This window comes from Chinchilla lanigera, unplaced genomic scaffold (assembly GCF_000276665.1).
Source record: "Chinchilla lanigera isolate Chin_1 unplaced genomic scaffold, ChiLan1.0 scaffold00118, whole genome shotgun sequence".
NCBI lineage: Eukaryota > Metazoa > Chordata > Mammalia > Rodentia > Chinchillidae > Chinchilla > Chinchilla lanigera.
In genome coordinates, this window is record NW_004955519.1 from 1,628,437 (window position 1) to 1,647,497 (window position 19,061).

Consider the following 19,061-nt stretch of genomic DNA (forward strand, 5'->3'; position numbering starts at 1 on the left):
CCTGTGCTGTCTCATGGCCTTTGGGCTTCTCTGGGCTCTGTCTTGGTAGCTGTGTTCCCACGGGTTTGCAGGCCCCGTTCACTGAGTGTTTATTTGTCCCGTGGGCGCAGCATTGCCCTAGGTCTCCTCCTCCTGTGACCTCGCCATTTGGTTTCCTCCGGTTCTGACCCTGCTGCTGTCCTTGCTGCAGCCCGAGAGGTTATGGGGTGTACCCTTGGGACTGGGGGTGCTCTTCTGGAATGGGGTGTGCCCCCCATAAAGGGTGAGTGTGGCTTCTTGCTGTCCTTCGTCTGTGTGATGCCTCTGCTGTATTATGACACAGCAAGACCCTTAAGATGGCGCCCGCCTGTAATTCAGTGCTCTGGGAGGCTGAGGCAGAAGGATCCAAGTTGAAGCCGAGCCTGGGCAACTTAGCAAGACTTTGTTTCAAAGTAAAAAATAATAATATTAAAAAAGGCCGGGAGTGTAGCTTAGTGGGAAGGCATTGATTTCAGTTCCTATCATACACACACACGCAGCCTTCATCACATCTGCAAAGTTGTGTGCTGCGGGGTCCCAGGTTCTTTGGTTCCAGGGACTAGGAGTGGACGTCCTTGGGGAGGCCTCCTAAGAACTCAGTGAAAGCCAAGGGACAGAGCCTAGGCTGCGGTGACACTAACTACAGGGTTGTAAGGAGACCTGGAGGGCACCACACCGCCTGCCTCCCTGCCTGTGGACCAGGATGGAGGGAAATTGTGGCTCTGGACAGTGTGACAATGACGGTGATGGTGACGCCCGCAGTGCGGCCTAGTGAGAAGTGGGGAGCAGCCTGCCTAGGCCCTGTGTGGCCGAGGGAGGAAGTCCTGGCTGGAATCCACGAGGAAAGCACAGGTACCTGGGCCGTGATGGGTGACACCTGAGTGCCACCGAGGACAGGCTTGGGTCTGATGACATCTAGGGTCTGGTGACCTGTTTTGCACTCTTCCTGTGGGCTGCGGGGAGTCAGCAGAGGTTAATTAGTGCCACATCTACCCTTCGCTTGTGCCTTTACATCCCCTAAAGCTTTATTGCTTATTGATCTTTTTTTATTTTCTTTTTCTACATGGCTGAGTTCCAAAAAATAGCTAGGTGTGGCGGCGCTTGCCTGTGATCCCAGCACTCGGGAGGCTGAGGTAGGAGGATCGCTGGGAGTTCAAGGCCAGCCAGGCTACATATCGCAACTCAAAACACGAAAAAAGGAAAACCAGATAAGGAGGTCTGTTCACAGCCAGGATTTTGAACAGATGAGCGGCCAGAGCAGCCCTTTTGTGGTGCAATGGGCGTTTCCCTGCTCGACGTCAAGCCTAGGGCCTCAGGGATGTTGGGGCGCAGCGTGCTGCGTGCTGAGGTTCTCCTCTGCCCACCCCGAGACGCTGCAGGGGGAGCCTGTGGGCACCGCCGCCCTGTCTCAGGCTCTGCGTGGCAGGGAGTCGAGGAACACAGCTGTTCTGTTTTTTTGTTGCTGAGTTAGTTTGCTTATTACCCGAGAGACCAAAAGCTGTCATTTTTATGTTGTTTGTTTATGTTGCTTTGGTGTTTTGGGACAGGGTCTCACTGTGTAGCCCAGGCTGGCCTCAAACTTGCAACGATCCTCCTGCCTCAGCCTCCCGAGTGCTGGGATTACAGGCGTGCGCCACCATGCCCGGCTCAAGTTTATCCTTCTTTATGGCAGAGCAGTACTCCATTGTATGAGGGACGGGGAGGAGAGGGAGTGGAATGTGAAAAGAATGAAGATGTGTTATGTACACGGACCAGCTCCCCATGATGAGTGTATTCATGATGTACTGCAAACATGGACTAATAAAAAAATAAAAGCTAAAAAGAAAAAAAAAATACTATGGGAGATGGACATGGTGGTGTGCACTTGTAATCCCAGCATTTGAGTGGCTGAGGCAGGAGGATTGCTAAGAGGTTGAGGCCAGCCTGGGATGCATAGTGAGTTCAAGGCCAGCCCCGAATTATACACTGAGACCCTGTCTCAAAAGAACAAAGAAACAAATCCACTACAAGGCCTCCCCACTCCAGGGTGTCGGAACCTGAACTTCCCTGCAGTTGGGGCCCCGGGCATACAGGAGCCACTGCCGTGGTCCTCTCTGCCATCACCCAGGGTATGCACAGAAGGCTGGGCGCCCAGGGCCCTGCTCACCTCCCTGCGGTAATAATCCAGCCGCAGCCAGCGGTGGAGGGGACAGATGTGCTGCCGCTGCACCCGTGACCCAGGGAACCAGTCCCCTTCCCCACAGCCACTCCTGCGGCTGGCCGGGGACACAGAGTTCAGAGGCTCTAAATGCCCTGGCTGATAAGATGGAACATTTTCTCAGAAACCCTTAGCTCAGGAAATTCCGTGTGTGCATCTGAAGGCACTCAGTGTGGGGGAGAGAGGGCGAGGCCGGTGCGGGCTGGCGCGGGCCATGCGGCGGACTAACCCGGCCGAGCTCTTCCAGCATCTCACCAAAAGTGTCAGCTCCACGCCTGTCATCCCAGCAGTTGGGAGGCTGAGGCAGGAGGATCACTATGAGTTTGAGCCAGGCTGAGCTGCATAGTGAGACCCTGTCTCAACAACAACAACAACGATAATAATAAAAGCAAAGTTTGAAATGTGAGCAGTTCTTTTGCTTAGGTAAACCTGGCCTGTCTTCTTTCCCGAGGTAATTGATATGCCAGAACACAATCCTGGTGATCTTGGCGGGACCATGAGGCTGGGACTAAGAAGAACTGTCTTCAAAACCCAGAATTCCATACTGAGTAAGTGTCCGCGATGGAAGTGTCCGAGATGGCTTATTTGAAAGACGCCGTATGTTCTTGTGACTGTGCTGGGACCCAGCTCTGTGGCAGAGGCTCAGTCCTGTCCCCTCTGGCAGCCTCAGGAACTGAGTCTCCCCGTCCCTGCCACCCCTTCCCTGGGGACGCTGTACCCAGTGCTCCTGTCTCTAGGAAGATCCTGCGGCGTGGAGCCACAGGGTGAGTGCGCTGTTGCATGTGAACTGACATTGATTGCTCTGCTTTTCCGGAGGCTGAGGCAGGATGATTACAGCGAGTTTGAGGCCAGCCTGGGGTATGCAGCAAGACCCTGCCTCAAAAACAAAACAAAATAAAACAGCAAAACAACCACCAGAGCCCTTAGTTCAGTGGAGGTGTCTATTCTGTGCCGTCTGCATTCTGCTCGACTTTGGAGCTCTAGCAAGGAGTAGCACAGAACCAGCTCTGCCTTCCCAGGGCCGCAGAACACATGGGGAGCCGCGCGTGGTGGTGCACACCTGTAATCCCAGCACTCGGGAGGCAGAGGCAGGGGGATCGACGCAAGTTGGAGGCCAGTCTGGGCTACATAGTGAGCTCAAGGCCAGCCTGGACTGCATAGCAAGGCCTTGTGTCAGAAACACAAAGAACCTAGTGGCGGAAGTGGGCAAGGGGAGGGGCAAGGCTCTAAAGACGCTAGACGCAGCGGCCCCAAGGTCTCTGACCACTGAGCCATCCCCTGAAGTGCGGAGTCCCTAATGGGAGCCTCACGGGGTGCACTCTCTTGTAGAGCACTCCGCCGGCGTGCAGTGTGGTTCAGGATCGGAAAACCAAACAAACATCAAAGACAGGGAGATTAGAAATTCAAACCTAGTGTGGGCCACTTAGCGACTTTTTGGGGGAGACAGTCTTGCTAAGTAGCCCCCGGGGAACTTCAAACTCCCAGTGATCCTCCTGCCTCAGCCTCCCAAGTGCTGGGAGTACTGGGATTATAGGGATGCACCACCATGCCTGGCTCAGACTGCCTGAGACCTGCTCTGAAAGTAAAAAAAAAGGCTCAGAATATAGCTCAGCACAGAGGCCCGGGTTTGATCCCAGAATTACAAAGCAAAGGAGCAAACCAACAAGAATATCTTAGGAAACTCTGGACTTAGGGAAGAGCAAGACGTGGAGTGAGAGTTTCTCCTTTAAATACGGGTTCAGCCCTGCTGCTCCCCAAGGCTGCTGCTGAGCACAACACCAGTCTTCCTCTTGTCCTGCGTGGCAGCGAAGGCTTTGGCTCTCCAATGTTTTCAGATACTCTTGAACTGTTCAGATAATTGCCTAAGTCACAAAAGCAGTTAGTGAAAAAAATTAATGTTTTAAAATTATATCTGCTGGAAAAGATTCAGAGATAATTGCGCTAAGCTTTTTCAAAAGAGCATTGTGCTTAATGTATCTAAAGACCATGGAAATAAGATGAATTTAAGATTTATTTTTACTTACAGTAGACAAAAGTAGTGTTGATTTTTATGAATTTTAAACACGGTACCAGAGCTTATTTAAGATGTTCTTTTCAACAGCTTTAGTGATATAATTCACATACCATGGGATTCAGCTCTTACTAGTGTATAGTTGCCTGGTTATTATCACATTCAGAGTTGTGCAACCATCCTCACAATTTTAGAACATATTATTATTATTATTATTCTTTGAGATAAGGTCTTACTATATAGTTCGGGCTGTCCTTGAACTCACTATGTAGCACAGCGATCCTCCTGCCTCAGTCTTCTAAGTGCTGGGATTACAGGCATGTGCTACCATAGCTGGCGTGTAGTCTTTTATTACAGCCTAACTTTTCCACCTCTCTGGTCTTCATGTCTGTTATTTGGGCACATAGTATGTGTTTTCTCTTTTTTGTTGAGACTAGGTCTCACTGTGTTACTCAGGCTGGCCTTAAATTTGCAGGCTCAAGAACTTCTGCCTCTGCCTCTGGGTTAGCTGGGACTCCAAATGCACCTCTCTGTTGGGCTCTGGGTATATAGTACCTAATGGGCATAAGGAACTCAATGTGCTGATTCATTTCCTGTTGATAAACATTTCAGCCTGGTTCTGACGTTTTCTTAGGAAATCGCTGACTCAGGCAACCTGGTGGCATCCCTTAGAATAGGTTTCCAGGACTTGGGTGATTAGGTGAAAGGGTAGGACACTTTTATGACTGATAACTCTGTGGAAGGGTTTCAAAGAAGAGGAGTTGGTTACAGTGACGCTCACAGCGCTAGGGCTCCTACTTTCCTGGCCTTGCCTGTAGTGTGGTCTTTTGTCCACTTTCTGTGGGGAGGATGGAGGAGCCCTTGCTTCAGGGCTCTACTGCGCATGTCCTTTGGGTGTTGCCCAGTGAGCCTGTGTCTGCCGTGTGGATTCATCTGTGCTCGGTCTTCATTAGCATTTCAGCCTGGGAATAGGGGCTTTTTCCCCAGGTAGTTGGCCTTGGTGGCTAAGCTGGGGCCAGAAAGTTCTTACTCTCTCTCTTGTTTTTTTTTTTCTCTCTCTCTCTGTCTCTCTCTTTTGCTAGTTTTTTGGGGCAGGGTCTCACTATGTAGTTCTGCTGGCCTTAAACTCACTCTGTAGCCCAGGCTGGCCTTGAACTCACTGTGATCCTCCTGCCTCAGCCTCCCGAGTGCTGGGATGGCAGGTGTGTACCACCACCCCTGGCTTAGGAAACTTTTCAGTGAAGGGCCAGTGAATAAGCAAATGACAATGGCTGTGTTCCAGTGAAATTTTATTCATGGGCACTGAAATTGAGTGTCCTGTACTTTTCTAGGTCACTTAAATTTTTTCAGCCATTTGGAAGTGTAAAAAACATTCTTAGTTTGAGGGCCTAACAGAAACTGGGGGCTCATATTTGATAGTGGGCTGGGCTATGCTTTTTGAATCCCAGAGAGGTGAAACCCAGCATCCCAGCCAGGAGCAGTGAGGCATGCCTGGAATCCTGGGATTGAGGGAGGCCGAGGCAGGAGGATCTCAACAATTTTAAGGCCAGCCTGGGCTACAGAGTGAGACTATATCTCAAAAAAACAAAAACCAAAAAACCCTCAGCATTTCCTCACTGAGGCGAGGGACTTTACTAAGATGTTGGCTCTGCTTTCCTGTAGGAGAAAAGCAGAGTTTAGAAGGCAGAGTTAAGAGGCCACCAGGAAGTGGTACCGGCAGCGCAGTAGAGGGCTCGGGTCGTGTTCTGGGCACTGATGTCCAGAGTGGGGAAGGGGAGAACCCGAAGGAGAGCGGGAAGAAATGAGGGTAAGGCGGAGCAGGTCTGGGCTGGAAAAAGTGCTGGGCTTTCTTTTCTCTTGTCCCAGCACTGATACCGAAGAGCAGTTTCTAGTTTCTCAGGAGATTAGATTGTTAGGAAGTTTTATAAAATCAGAAACTTTGGCTGGGTTAATGAGGTGATTTGCAGAAGTGTTTAAAAGTCCACACCATGGTCATTTGTCACTGCTTCCTGTCGCATGTGCCTGGGCCAGCTGCTCGCTGAGCTGTGTTTGGTAGCATGGAGGCATAGTCAAAAAGTACGGTGAGCGCTCACATTTAGAAAAGTTATTATGAAGAACACACTGACATGAAGCCCCTTCAGAACCCTCACCCTGGCCCCGAACATACTGAGCCCGTCGTTCCTGTCACTTTGTGCAGCGGCTCTGGAGTCCTGTGTCCTGAGTGTGGTAGGTGCACCATCATGACAGCTCAGAATGTTTGCTGTTTCCGGTCATTTTGCCTTTGGGAAGAGCCAGCAGTTGCATAGCGCCAGGTCCAGTGAACAGAGTGGGTGAGGGTACCTGTGAGGTTTTCCCGAGCTGCCTCTCCGTGGGCTGGCACTCGGCAGCAGCACTCACCGTGTTTTTGATCACACCCTAGAAAGAATCTTCAGGAAAGAGGGCTCCAGAACTGCTACAGCAAGCGGCAAGAACCACGGGACAAGTGTGTTTGAAGCCAGGAGAGGATTCTGAGGGGGATTTATGGCCAGGTGTCTTTCATAGTAATAATGTTTTAATTTAAACATTCACAGTATGTTATGATTGCGCCTTGTAGGTCAGGGACACGACCTAGCAGTGGATGACATCCATACCCCTCTTACTGACAGTACTGATCACCTCGCCACTGGCAAGTGCAGGCTTCTGAGCACAGCCCAGGTGCCACACACCGAGGGTCGCTCTGTCTCTGCTGGGTGGCTCTGCCTGTTCGGATCTACTGGCCTCCCTCCAGGCTTTGCAACCATGGGCTTCCACAGGCCATGGCGATGGCTTCTGCAGACGCTGTCACCATATTGTAGAGCCTGAACCTTTCCGAGCTTTCAGTGATAACAAACAGCTGGCTGTGCACAGCTGCCACAGGTTCGCCACCACTGCCCTAGGTTATTGCACCCAGCCTGTGACCCGGAGCCTCTGATAAACACACCGCAGAGGCCTCTGCAAGTGTCACGGTGTGGTTCTCCAGATGATCACCTCAAGCCAGGTGTGGTGGCACTCCCTCATCTCGGCACTCCGGCTGAGGCAGGAGGATCGCTCTGAGTTTGAGGACAGCCTAATTTCCTTCGTGAGTTCAAGGCCAGCCTGAACTACAGAGCAAGACTCTCCCAAAATTTTTTTTAAATTTTTTTTTTTTGTTTTGTCCTTTTGAGACAGGGTCTCGCTGTGCAGTTCAGGTTGGCCTTGAGCTTACTTTGTAGCCCAGGCTGGTCTCGAACTCACAAAGATCCTCCTGCCTCAGCCTCCCGAGTGCTGGGATTACAGGCGTGCGCCACCACGCCCGGCTTGTCCCAAAATTTAAAAAAAAATGGTAGTAGTAATAAAACTGATTGCTCCAGTGCTCATCTCTCTCTGTGTCTTTCAGGGAAACTGTACGGTGATGTCCCGTTCATAGAGGAGAGACACAGGCATCGGTACGAGGTAGGCCTGCCAAGAGCATTGGCATCTGCCCGGGCATAGCAGCTCTGCCGTCCTCCACCCGAGGGGTGGCTGCACCTTTTCAAACCCTGGTGCTTCCTTTTCAAGTTGAAGGGAAGGGGCGTCTCTGAAAAGGGACTGAGTGCCTTTGGGCACAGGGCTGTCTTCTGGTCTCCTGTGGTGGACTTAGGTTGGGGACCCTCTTTGGGGGGTTACATTGAGCCCAAGACTTAGTGTCACATGACTAAGGGGACTTAAATTTTGGGATTGCCGCATGAGAACTATAGGTGTCCATAGACACCAACTGCCTGTGTCAGGGTTAATTAATGTATTCGTTAGGACGCTTTGGGCTGCATAGAACAAAAATTTCTGTTTGTTATTCATTCATATCAGTCCAAATAATAACAGGCCAGGTGTGGTGGTGCACACCTGTGATCCTAGCACTTGGGAGACTGAGGCAGGAGACTCACTGTGACTTCAAGGCCAGCCTGGACCACATGGCAAGACCATGTCTCAAAAAACCAAAACAAAACAAAATTAGGCATGGAAATAGAGATTAAGTATGAGTTAAGGGATCAAGGAAACCCATCCAGCTGACAACAGACTTTTTCAGAAGGCAAGGTGTCTGGATTGTGCTGTGGCTTAAAGACATTGGATTTCTTGTATCTCTAGGTGAACCCTAACCTGATCAGCCACTTTGAACAGAAAGACCTAGTTTTTGTAGGTCAGGATGTCGATGGGAAGAGGATGGAAATCATTGAACTGGCAAGTAAGTGGCCTCTTTTCCTGAAAGGCTTTGAGGTGTACTGACAGCTTTTGTCAACCCCAGACTCATTTGAGGTTCAGTTTTTTGCTGTTTCTTTTCTGCTCTCCTTTGAAATAAATAGGCAGCTACAAGGTACATGAAAAACAGCCAGGTGTGGTGGTGCACACCTGTCATCCCAGCACTCGGGAGGCTGAGCCGGGAGGATTGCTGTGAGTTCGATGCCAGCCTGGGCTACACAGTGAGACCATGTCTCAAAAACCAAACCAAACCAAAACAAAACAGAAGACAAAGTGTGTGAAAAGTAGATGGCTTACAATCCTAGTCATTTGGGGGCCCGGTGATCTGAACCTACCAGAAAATAGTGTACTTTTCCCAGTGCAGCAGTTCTCCAAGTAGTCGGTTTCCTTGCCTCTCCCTAGTCCCTACCTGGAGTCCCCTGTATGAACTGCTAGGCCAGACACTGTGCACCAAGCATGCAGCTGCTAGCACTGGTGCTTTTGCTGTCCTTTGTTGAGGAATGGCCAAAAATGAACACTGTTGAAGTTGCTTCCAGGAGGGCCTTGGTTACTCCTGCCTTTCCTGACAGCTCAAGCTTGGACCACTTCACGTCTAAGCACCAAACTGCACTCTGAGCACCAAACTGCACTCACAATGCTTTATAACCAAAGGAGCTGGGCTCTGGGAGGCTGAGGCAGGAGAGATGCAAGTTCGTGGCCAGCCTGGACAACTTAGAGACTTGTGGAAACCTTGTTTCAAAATAAAAAGATTTTTTAAAATTAAGGAAAAAAAAAAGAAATGGAGGCCTTCTGGGAAGATGGCAGGGTGGTGAACAGCAGTGACACAGCCTTTCTGAGATTTGGTGTCCAGATGCTGAAATATAGCAACATGAGTAAAAGAAGAATGAGGACAGTGGGTCCCATGGGGAGAGCACAGAAAGAGATCTCATTGCAGAAGAGGGAGGTGGCAAATGATGTTTTCTCCCTGAGTCCTGACTCACTGTATGGGAGGGGTGGTATGAAACTGCACACGCATGGCAACCCCAGAGGGCTCCATGGAGAAATGCACCAGTACAATGTATCAGTGGATGCAGTGGACTTCCAGTGGCTGGTGAGTCATTCAGGTTTAGATGTCATGCAGGAGAGGGCAACTGGCTGGTAGCCACCTTGCAAAGCGGCCAGCTGAGTTCAGAACTCAGAGCATCTGTGGGCTGGCTCCATCTAGCAGCTTCCAGTGTCAAGTTGAGGCAGAACTGAGTTAACTCAGCAAGAGGTCAAGGAGCTGAGTTCAAGCCAGCAGGAGGCACATGGAGTATTGCAGGGTGAATAAATCAGATTTCAGCCTCACAGCCAGAAACCAGCCCAAACTTCAGTGCAACTAAAGGTTTAGGCTTGCTAGGATTATTCACTACCCTGCTGTAAAGCTATGGCTGACTTGTTGGGATTAATCAATTTGGATATGGATTCTGCCTGCCTACTCTGTCTACCAGTGACAGCAGAGACATACCTTGAAGTGGAGATTTGTTTTTTTCTTATTTTTTTCTTTTCTTGTTTTTGTTTTGCTTTTTCTTGCTTGTTTGTTCTTGTTTTTTTATATGAGTGTGAACATTGTTTCTAGTTTTTTTGTTGTTGTTGTTCTGTTCTGTTCTTGTTTATCTTTCTTCCTTCTCTCTTTCCCTACTGTCTTCTTCACCAGTTTTCCAAAATTCTTGGAGTCTTCCTTTGTCCTTTACCTTTGCTGTTAATCTCTTCCTCTTCTTTTATTTCTCTATTTTTCCCCCAAGCCCTTTTAAATTTTTTCCCCTGTGGGTAAAATTGCTGTATTGAGGACCTATTTACTATATATAATTTTCTGGTTTGTTTTAGATGTTGTTATATACCCACAAATCTACTTCATATGGTTAAAGGTGGCAAATTAATGATTCTCTGAGTTTGTCATTTTCTAGGCTGTGTTTGATGCTTTTGTTATTGCTGATTATGCTACTTTAGCCAAGGTGACATAATTGCTCTAATTAGTTGTTCTTCCTGGTGTGCCAAGACTGAGATTGCCTAAGGGCCATAAATAATACTATAGGCCAGTGCCAAAGAACCAGATACTGGGACAAGTAGGCAGCAACTTAGCATCCCCAGTTGAAGAGGTAGGATCTTGAAACAGACTCAAAACCCAAAAGCGAGCTACACCTGGAAGACATCTCTGAGAAGTAGTCATTTCCTAAGGGTTCTAAATATTGGCAATAAACCTATCTGCCATAAGGAATTTATAAGCAGTGATCTAGCAATTAAACTAAAAGAAAAAAATAGAAAGTGAGGAGTCACTTAAGCAAGATGTAACCCCAGACTTCCAGCTCATCAAAGACAAACCCGGGGACAATGAGGTGGAACACTTTGAAAGCCACCCACCTGGATTCTCTGAAGTGGTAACATCCAAAGTAATACAACAGATGAATGAGAGTCTAGAAAACATCAAATCAGAAATAATTTCTCAGATAACTACAGAGATGGTCATCATAATGAAAGACATGGTTAGTGACTCTAGAGCAGAAAGAGATTAAAACAAATAATAAGAGGAACTTAGGAAAATGATGGAACCCATGAATGCCCAACATAGGAAAGAAATGGAATTCATTAAACAGACTTAAACAGATATCCAGGAGATTAAAAATTCTAATGAAATTATATGCAGCAGAATGAGCCAGTGTGTGGGCAGAATATCAGATGTAGAACACAGGGTTGTGGTTAGCAATCATGAAAAGAAAGATTTCTTAAAAATAACAAGGGTACTGGGGATATAGCTCATCAGCACAGCGCCTGCCTGGCAAGCATGAGGTTGTGAGATCAATTCCTGGTACCAAAATAAAACAAAACAAAACTGAAAAACCAAAGGGCCATGAAAAGTCAACCCAAGAGCTGATAGATGATGCAAAAGAACAATAACATAAGATGGCTTGGAGTCAATGAAAAAGCAGGAGAGCTGGGCATTTTGGCACACACCTGTAATCCTAGCACTTGAGCGGCTGAGGCAGGAGGATTGCTGTGAGATCTAGGCCAACCGGGGATATGTAGTGAGTTCAAGGCCAGCCTGAACTGCATAGCAAGACCTTGTCTCAAAAGAAAAAGCAGGAGATAGTGCAAACAACAGAAAAAACCTGCTCACAGAAGTAATGGCAGAAAACTTCCCTGGTAGAGAAAAACAAATTGACATACCCATAAGTGAGGCTTATAGAATTCCAGTTAGCCATGATCAAAAAACATCTACAGCCAGGCATATCATAGTCAAGATTCAGCACAAGAATAGAATCTGAAAAGCTGTTAGGGAAAAGAAACAAATCACCTATAAAGGAAAGCCCATCAGAATCACAGCTGACTTCTCAGCACAAACCCTCAAGTCAAGCTTAGAGTGAAGTATTTCAGGTTCTAAAGGAAAACAACCTTTAACCAGATTGATGTACCATGCAAAATTATCTTTTAAAACTGATGGAGACCTGGCAAGTGAAAGGTCCTGAGTTCAATTTCTGGTACAAAAAAAAAAAAAAACAAAAAAACAAAAAAACCAAACTGATGGAGAAATAAGATACTTCCATGACAAAGAACATCTGAGGAAATTCATAACCATGAAACCAGCACCCCAAGATGTACTGAGGGATATTCCAGAAAGAGATAACAAGGACTACAACTCCATAAACCCCAACAGAATGAGTTCACCAGGCAAGGCAAGCAAGTAAACAGAGGAAGGGAAAAAAAGCAGGGAGCCAACAACAGGAAAATAACATAACAAGGATAAGTCAGTACATATCAGTTATAACCATCAATGTGAATGGTCTCAATTCACCAATGAAAAGACACACACCGGCAGAATGGATCAAGAAATAAGATCCAACAATATGGTGCATGCAAGAAACACATTTAATTTGAAAAGAAATTCATAGACTGAAAGTCAAAGGATGTAAAACAATACTCCATGTGATAGGAACCAAGAAAAAAGCAGGAGTAGCTATTCTATTTGCAGACAAAGTAAATTTCAAGCCAAGACTGATTAAGAGATATAAAGAAAGTCACTACATCTTTGTAAAGGGAACAATCCAAGAGGTAGTGATAATAATCATAAATATATATGCAACAAATACTAGTGCACCCAACTATATAAAACAAATATTAACAGACATGATAAAGCAAATAAGCACTAATACAATTATATTGGGGGATCTCAATACCCCACTGTCACAAAAATATCAACTAGAAAAAAAAATTAACAATGAAATATTGGAACTGAACCAAACTTTTGAACAAACGGCCTTAGTAGATGTCTACAGAGTATTCTACCCACCAACGTCAGAATACACATTTTTCTCAGCTGCACATGGGATGTTCTCCAAAATAGACTATATACTAGCTCATAGAACATGCTTAATTAAATGTAAAGGAACTGGAATTATTCCATGCATATTATCAGACCATAGTGCAATGAAATTGGAAATTAATGGCAAAAGAAAGCAAAAAAATTTAATAAACACATGGAAATTAAATAGCACCCTGCTGAACAAACAATGGGTCACAGATGAAATTAAAGAAATTAGTTTCTACAATCAATTGATAATGATAATACAACATAGCAGAACTTATGGGACACAATGAAAGCAGTCCTAAGAGGGAAATTTATAGCAATGAATATCCAGATCAGGAAAACAGAACAAGCACAAATAAACACCTTAATAGTGAACCTCAAACTTCTAGAAAAAGAAGAGCAGGCTAAGCCAAAAGGTTGTACAAGGGAGGAAATTAAAATGATCAGAGCAGAAATCAATGCATTGGAGACTAAAAAGAAAAATACAAAGAATCAATGAATTGAAACATTGGTTCTTTGAAGGGTTAAATAAAATCAAACCCTTATCCAACCTTACCAAAAAAAGGAAAGAAAACACTCAAATCCATGTAATTAGGAATGAAACGGGTGAAATCACAAGGACCTTGCAAAAATGCAGAAGAAATGGACAGATTCCTAGGTATATGAATTACCAAAGCTGAATCAAGAAGATACAAAAATGCTATATAAACCAATATCAATATCAATCATTGAAATTGAAGATGTAATTAAAATCCTACCAACAGTGATAATCCCAGGGCCTGATGGATTCACTGCTGAATTCTGCAAGAAATTTAGAGAAGCTGGGACAGTGGCACACACCTGTAATCCCAGTACTTGGGAGGCTGAGGCAGGAGGATCGCTACAAGTTTGAGGCCAGCCTGGGCTACAGAGTCAAGGCCAGCCTAAAAAAAAATTTAGGGAAGACATAACATTACTACTTCTCAAACTCTTTACATGAAGTTGAAAGTGAAGCAATACTCCCAAGTGCATTCTTGGAAGCAAGCATTACTCTGGTAGCAAAATTGGAAAAAGACCTAACTAAGGAAGAGAATTACAGGCTAATCTCCCTAATAAACATAGATGCAAAAGTCCTCAATAAGATACTGGCAAACAGAATGCAGCAAATCATCCTGAAGATTATACACCATGACCAAGTGGAATTCATCCCTGGGATGCAGGGATGGTTCAACATAAATAAATCAGTAAATGTAATACACTGTATTACAGAGCCAAGGACAAAAGTCGTATGATCATCTGAATAGATGCAGAAAAAGATTTTGACAAAGTCCAGCACCCATTCATGATAAAAACCCTACAGAAAATTGGAATTGATCATCTTTATATCAATCTGATAAAAGCCATCTATGATAAACCAACAGTTAACATCATACTAAATGGAAAAAATCTGAAAGCTTTCACTCTAAAATCAGGAACAAGACAAGGATGTCCACTGTCTCCGCTGTTATTCAACATGGTCATGAAACCTTTAGCCAGAGCAACAAGAGAAAGAAATAAAAGGAATAATGATAGGAAAGGAAGAAGTTAAATTATCATTATTTGTAGATGACATGATACTCTACATAGAAGACCACAAAGACTGCACTAAAAAACTGCTAGATTTAATAAGCAAATTCAGTAGCATAGCTGGATACAAAGTCAACACTCAAAAATCAGGCTGAGGATATAGCTCAGTGGCATAAGCGCCTGCCTGGCAAGTGCAAGGTTGTGAGTTCAATCCCTGGTGCCACAAAAAAAAAAAAAAAAAAAACCCAAAACACTCAAAAATCAGTAGCCTTCCTTTACATGAAGAACAAACTCACTGAGAGAGAAATTAGAGAAACAACCTTTCACAATGGCATCCAAAAAATAAAATGCCTAGGATTAATCTATGAAGGATGTGAAAGACCTCTACAATGAAAACTATAGTATTCTGAAAAAAGAGATTAAAGAGGATATTAGAAATGGAAAGATACCTCCTGCTGTTGGTTAGGAAGAACCACTATAGTGAAAATTGGCCGTACTTCCAAAACTGTTATACAGATTTAGTGTAATTCTGATCAAAATTCCAACAGCATATCTCTCAGAATTAGAGAAAACAATTCTAAAATTCATTTGGAACCAGAAAAGACCTAGAATAGCAAAGGCAATTCTGGGCAACAAAGGTAAGGCAGGGGGCATCGCAATCCCTGACTTGAAATTATACTACAATGCTACTGTGATGAAAATGGCATGGTACTGGCCAAAAAAAAAAAAAAAAAAAAAAAGACTCAAAGATCAATGGAAGAGATTAGAAGATGCAGAAACAATTCCAGACATATCAGCCACCTTATCTTTGACAAAGGGGCCAAACACATACACTGGAAGAAAGATAGCCTCTTTAATAAATGGTGCTGGAAAAACTGGCTCTGTAAATGCTGAAGATTAAAATTGGACCCATGTCTTTCACCGTGCACCAAACTAAATACAAAATGGATGAAAGATCTAAATATTAAAATAGAAACATTAAAAATACCAAATGATAGAATAGGTAAAACTTATAAAGACATTGGTGTATGCAAAGAATGAATGAAACCCCAGTCTCACAGGAGCTATCACAAAGAATCAACAACTGGGCTCTCATCTTATTGAAAAGCTTTTGCATGACAAAAGAAACCACCAACAGAGTAAAGAGACAACCCACAATATGAGAAAAAATGTTTGCCAGCTGTTCCTCAGACAAAAGATTAAGTAACCAGAAGAACTTCATAAACACATGGAAATTAAATATCACCCTCCCAAATAACCAGTGGGTCACAGATAAAATTAAAGAAGAAATTAGACAATTTCTACAATTAAACAGTAATGTCAATACAACATCCTAGAATTATGGGGTGCAATGAAAGCAGTCCTGCAAGGCAAATTTATAGCAGTAAATTCCCATATTACAAAGGCAGAGCAAATTCAAACAACCTAATGGTGAACCTCAGGCTTCTAGAAAAGTAAGAGTAGGTCAAGCCTAAAACTCATACAAGGGAGGAAATTATAAAGATCAGAGCAGAAATTAATGCAGTGGAGAGTAAAATAAACTAATGCAGTGAAGACTAAGAAAACAATACAAAGAACCAATGAATTAAAGAGTTATTTCTTTGAAAGATTAAATAAAATCGACAAGCCCTTATCTAACCTTATCCAAAAAAGAAAAGACCCAAATCCATGCAATTAGGAATGAAAAGGGTGAAATCACAATGAACCCTGCAGAAATCCAGAAGATCAATACTTTGAGAACCTGTACTCTAATAAGATGGAAAATGCAGAAATGGACAGACTCCTAGATCTATATGAATTATCAAAGCTGAATCAAGAAGATATTAAAATTCTAAATAAACCAACATCACTCAATAAAATTGTGATGCAGGGATTGTTCAACATATGTATATCAATAAATGTAATATACCATATGAATAGATCCAAGGACAAAAATCATAATCATCTGAATAGATGCAGAAAAAGTTTTTGACAAAGTTCAGTGCCCATTCATGATAAAAATTCTACAGAAAATTGGAATAGATGGTGTTTATCTCAATCAGATAGAAGCTATCTATGACAAACAAACAGCTAACATCATACTAAGTGGAGAAACTCTGAAAGCCACCACGCCTGGCAGTATAGTAGGGACCTGTTATTGTAAGGGATGAGCTACCCAGCCTGAAATGTGAGTGACAGTGCCATCATGGTCCTGTGGTTAATACCCAATGGAAAAGCTGGCCCTCCAGAACCTCTGCCTACTTTTGCTCCTTCTGCTGCCTTCCACAAATAAAATTCCAGATCGTGTAGTAAGTGAGACATGTTTTACAATGTAGAATTCCACTTTACAAATGAATCGTGAAAGCGGGGCATGGTGGTGCACGCCTGCAATTCCAGCAATTGGGAGGCTGAAGCAGGAGGGTTGCCTCAAGTTCAAGGCCAGGCTGGACTACATAGCAAAACCCTATCAAAAAACCAAAAATAAAGAAATGAAAAATCAAAAGATGAAGAATCATAAAAGACAGCCACAAGTTAAATAATCATCTCGGTTTCCGATGAATGTCTGTGCTGAATGATAGGATGATCTTCCTGTGGGTCTCATGTCTGTCTGTTCAATCACACCCTGCCTGCTGTCATTTCAGATCATCCCTATTTCGTTGGTGTCCAGTTCCACCCGGAGTTTTCTTCCAGGCCGATGAAGCCTTCCCCTCCCTACTTGGGGCTCCTGCTTGCAGCAACAGGGAATTTGCGCACGTACCTGCAGCAGATGGGCCCACTGCTGTCTGGGTAAGTTGCCCGTTGCTGAGAGAGTGATGGCACCAAGGGATGGTTTTGATGTGAAGGGGCACATTTCCCCTTTGAAGGTTTTCCCTTCATGAAAATAAGGACTCACCAGGCGTGTGGAGCACGCCTTTATCCCAGCATTCAGGAGGCTGAGGCAGGAGGATCGATGCAAATTTGAGGCCAGCCTGAGCTACATGTTGAGACTCTGTCTCAAAAAAGAAAAAAAAATGACTTGTTCACATCTATAGCAGTCATGTGCCAGCCCTCCAAAGCTTGCTGACACTGGCTTTTATTTTAGAAATCTTTCTTGTTTCATTAAGTAAGGTTAGACCTTTTCTGTCGCCTCACCAGTTGCTAAGAGCTCTGACTAACTGTTACATGTGCTTCTTGGCACTGCCATGCGGCTGGCCACGCAGACCCTTGCTGCGTTGTGGTCCTTCTAGCTGCTGGCTGCCTCCTGTGTGGTGCCGTGACTGCTGCATTCCCCAGGCAGCTCCTTCTCAAAGTGGTTCTTGTTCCCTTGGTAACAGGAGCTGTTCCCTCCCTAAGGAGGGTGAGCCAGGCTTCCTCCATCCTCGCCTGTGGCGGTGAGCGTGTGCACTGGGGACTGACTCTCCTATCTTCTGCGCTGCCCGAAGTCTTCCTAGGGAGACGTTCCGTGGGCCCTAACCCCATGCACTTGTGCGGGTTTCAGACGATAGTTCACATCTATATGCAGTTTGTGTGTGTATGTGTGTGTGAGTGAGTGAGTGATGTGTATCAGGTAGAGATCTGACTCCTCCTCTCCCTGTAAATTACAAATTGAGGAATTTGGTTTTATTTCAAGGATTTATATTTTGTTCAACTGATGATTTTATCTCTCTTGCTCTTTTTCTTGTGACAGGGTCTCCCTATATAGTTAAGGCTGGCTTCAAACTTTTGGAGGTCCTTCTGCCTCAGCCTTCTGAGTGCTGGGATTACAGGAATACACCACTCTACCAGGCTGATTTTTTTTTTTTTTCCTGATTTTTATCTCTAATACTGGAACCTTTATTATTCTTTTCATTATCAGAGCATTATTGTAAATTAAGGCCTCTTATCTAGCCTATTCTCAGTATTTACTTTTGGGTCTCGCTATGCAGTTCAGGCTGGGCTTGAGCTCACGTTGTAGCCCAGGCTGGTCTCAAACTCACAGTGATCCTCCTGCCTCAGCCTCTCGAGTGCTGGGATTACAGGTGTGCGCCACCGCGCCCGGCCCACATTTTTAAAAACGTATTTTGCTATTCTTCTAGTAAACTTTACAGTGATTGTTAAGGTCAAGTTTGAGTAAAAAAAAAGTTCCTTAGGGATTTTTACTGAAATTTTATTGTATTTAAATATTAGTTTGAGGCCTGGCGTGGTGGCATATGCCTGTAATCCCAGCACTCGGAAGGCTGATGCAGGAGGATCACCATGAGTTCAGGTCAGCCTGGGCTACACAATGAGACTTTGTCTCAAAGACAAGCAAGCAAGCACCAGAAACAATGGAAGAGTTATGCAAGGTTTCCTTTCACACCTTGCTGAGTGTATTCCTCTTTTCTGCAGTGATGGGTACAGCGACTTGAGCGATGACAGCTTAGCGGAGCCCAGGATAGCTGAGTTGGATATAAGCTGATGCACAGGTCTGAACGAAGGGCTGCTGGTGAGGGTAAGCTGGGAGCTTCAAGTGCTGTGTCCCATAGACAGGCTGCTCTCCCAGTGGAGACAGGTGGGGCTACACTTGTCCCTCAGGAGCCTGCTCTGTTTGTGCGACACAGTCAGCCCTGACACCATCAGGAGTTACCATTGGGAGTCAGGTGTGGTGGCAGTGGCCTGTCATCCTTGTACTCGGGATACTGAGGCAGGAGGGTCGCCGTGAGTTTGAGGCCATCCTGGGCTACATAGTGAGACCCTGTCTCAAAAAGCTGAGAGTTAAGACTGAGGGAGACAGAGTGTACCAGGCTGAGGCCTGTGAGCAC

General features: G+C 45.1%; 1 protein-coding gene across 5 annotated transcripts in view; it reads left to right on the forward strand.

Moving 5' to 3' along the window:
- The window catches only part of Ctps2 (CTP synthase 2), a 59,813-nt gene that overhangs the window by 40,439 nt on the left and 313 nt on the right, over positions 1-19,061 (forward strand). For 3 of the 5 annotated variants that reach the window (XM_013507000.1, XM_013507001.1, XM_013506999.1), the window contains exons 14-18: positions 2,667-2,763; positions 7,621-7,676; positions 8,346-8,442; positions 16,944-17,088; positions 18,649-18,751. In XM_013507000.1, coding sequence (XP_013362454.1) covers positions 2,667-2,763; positions 7,621-7,676; positions 8,346-8,442; positions 16,944-17,088; positions 18,649-18,718 — 465 coding nt within the window. In that variant the 3' untranslated portion in view covers positions 18,719-18,751. The remainder of the gene's footprint in view (positions 1-2,666; positions 2,764-7,620; positions 7,677-8,345; positions 8,443-16,943; positions 17,089-18,648; positions 18,752-19,061) is intronic. The other 2 variants (XM_013506997.1, XM_013506998.1) reach the window with 2 other exon arrangements.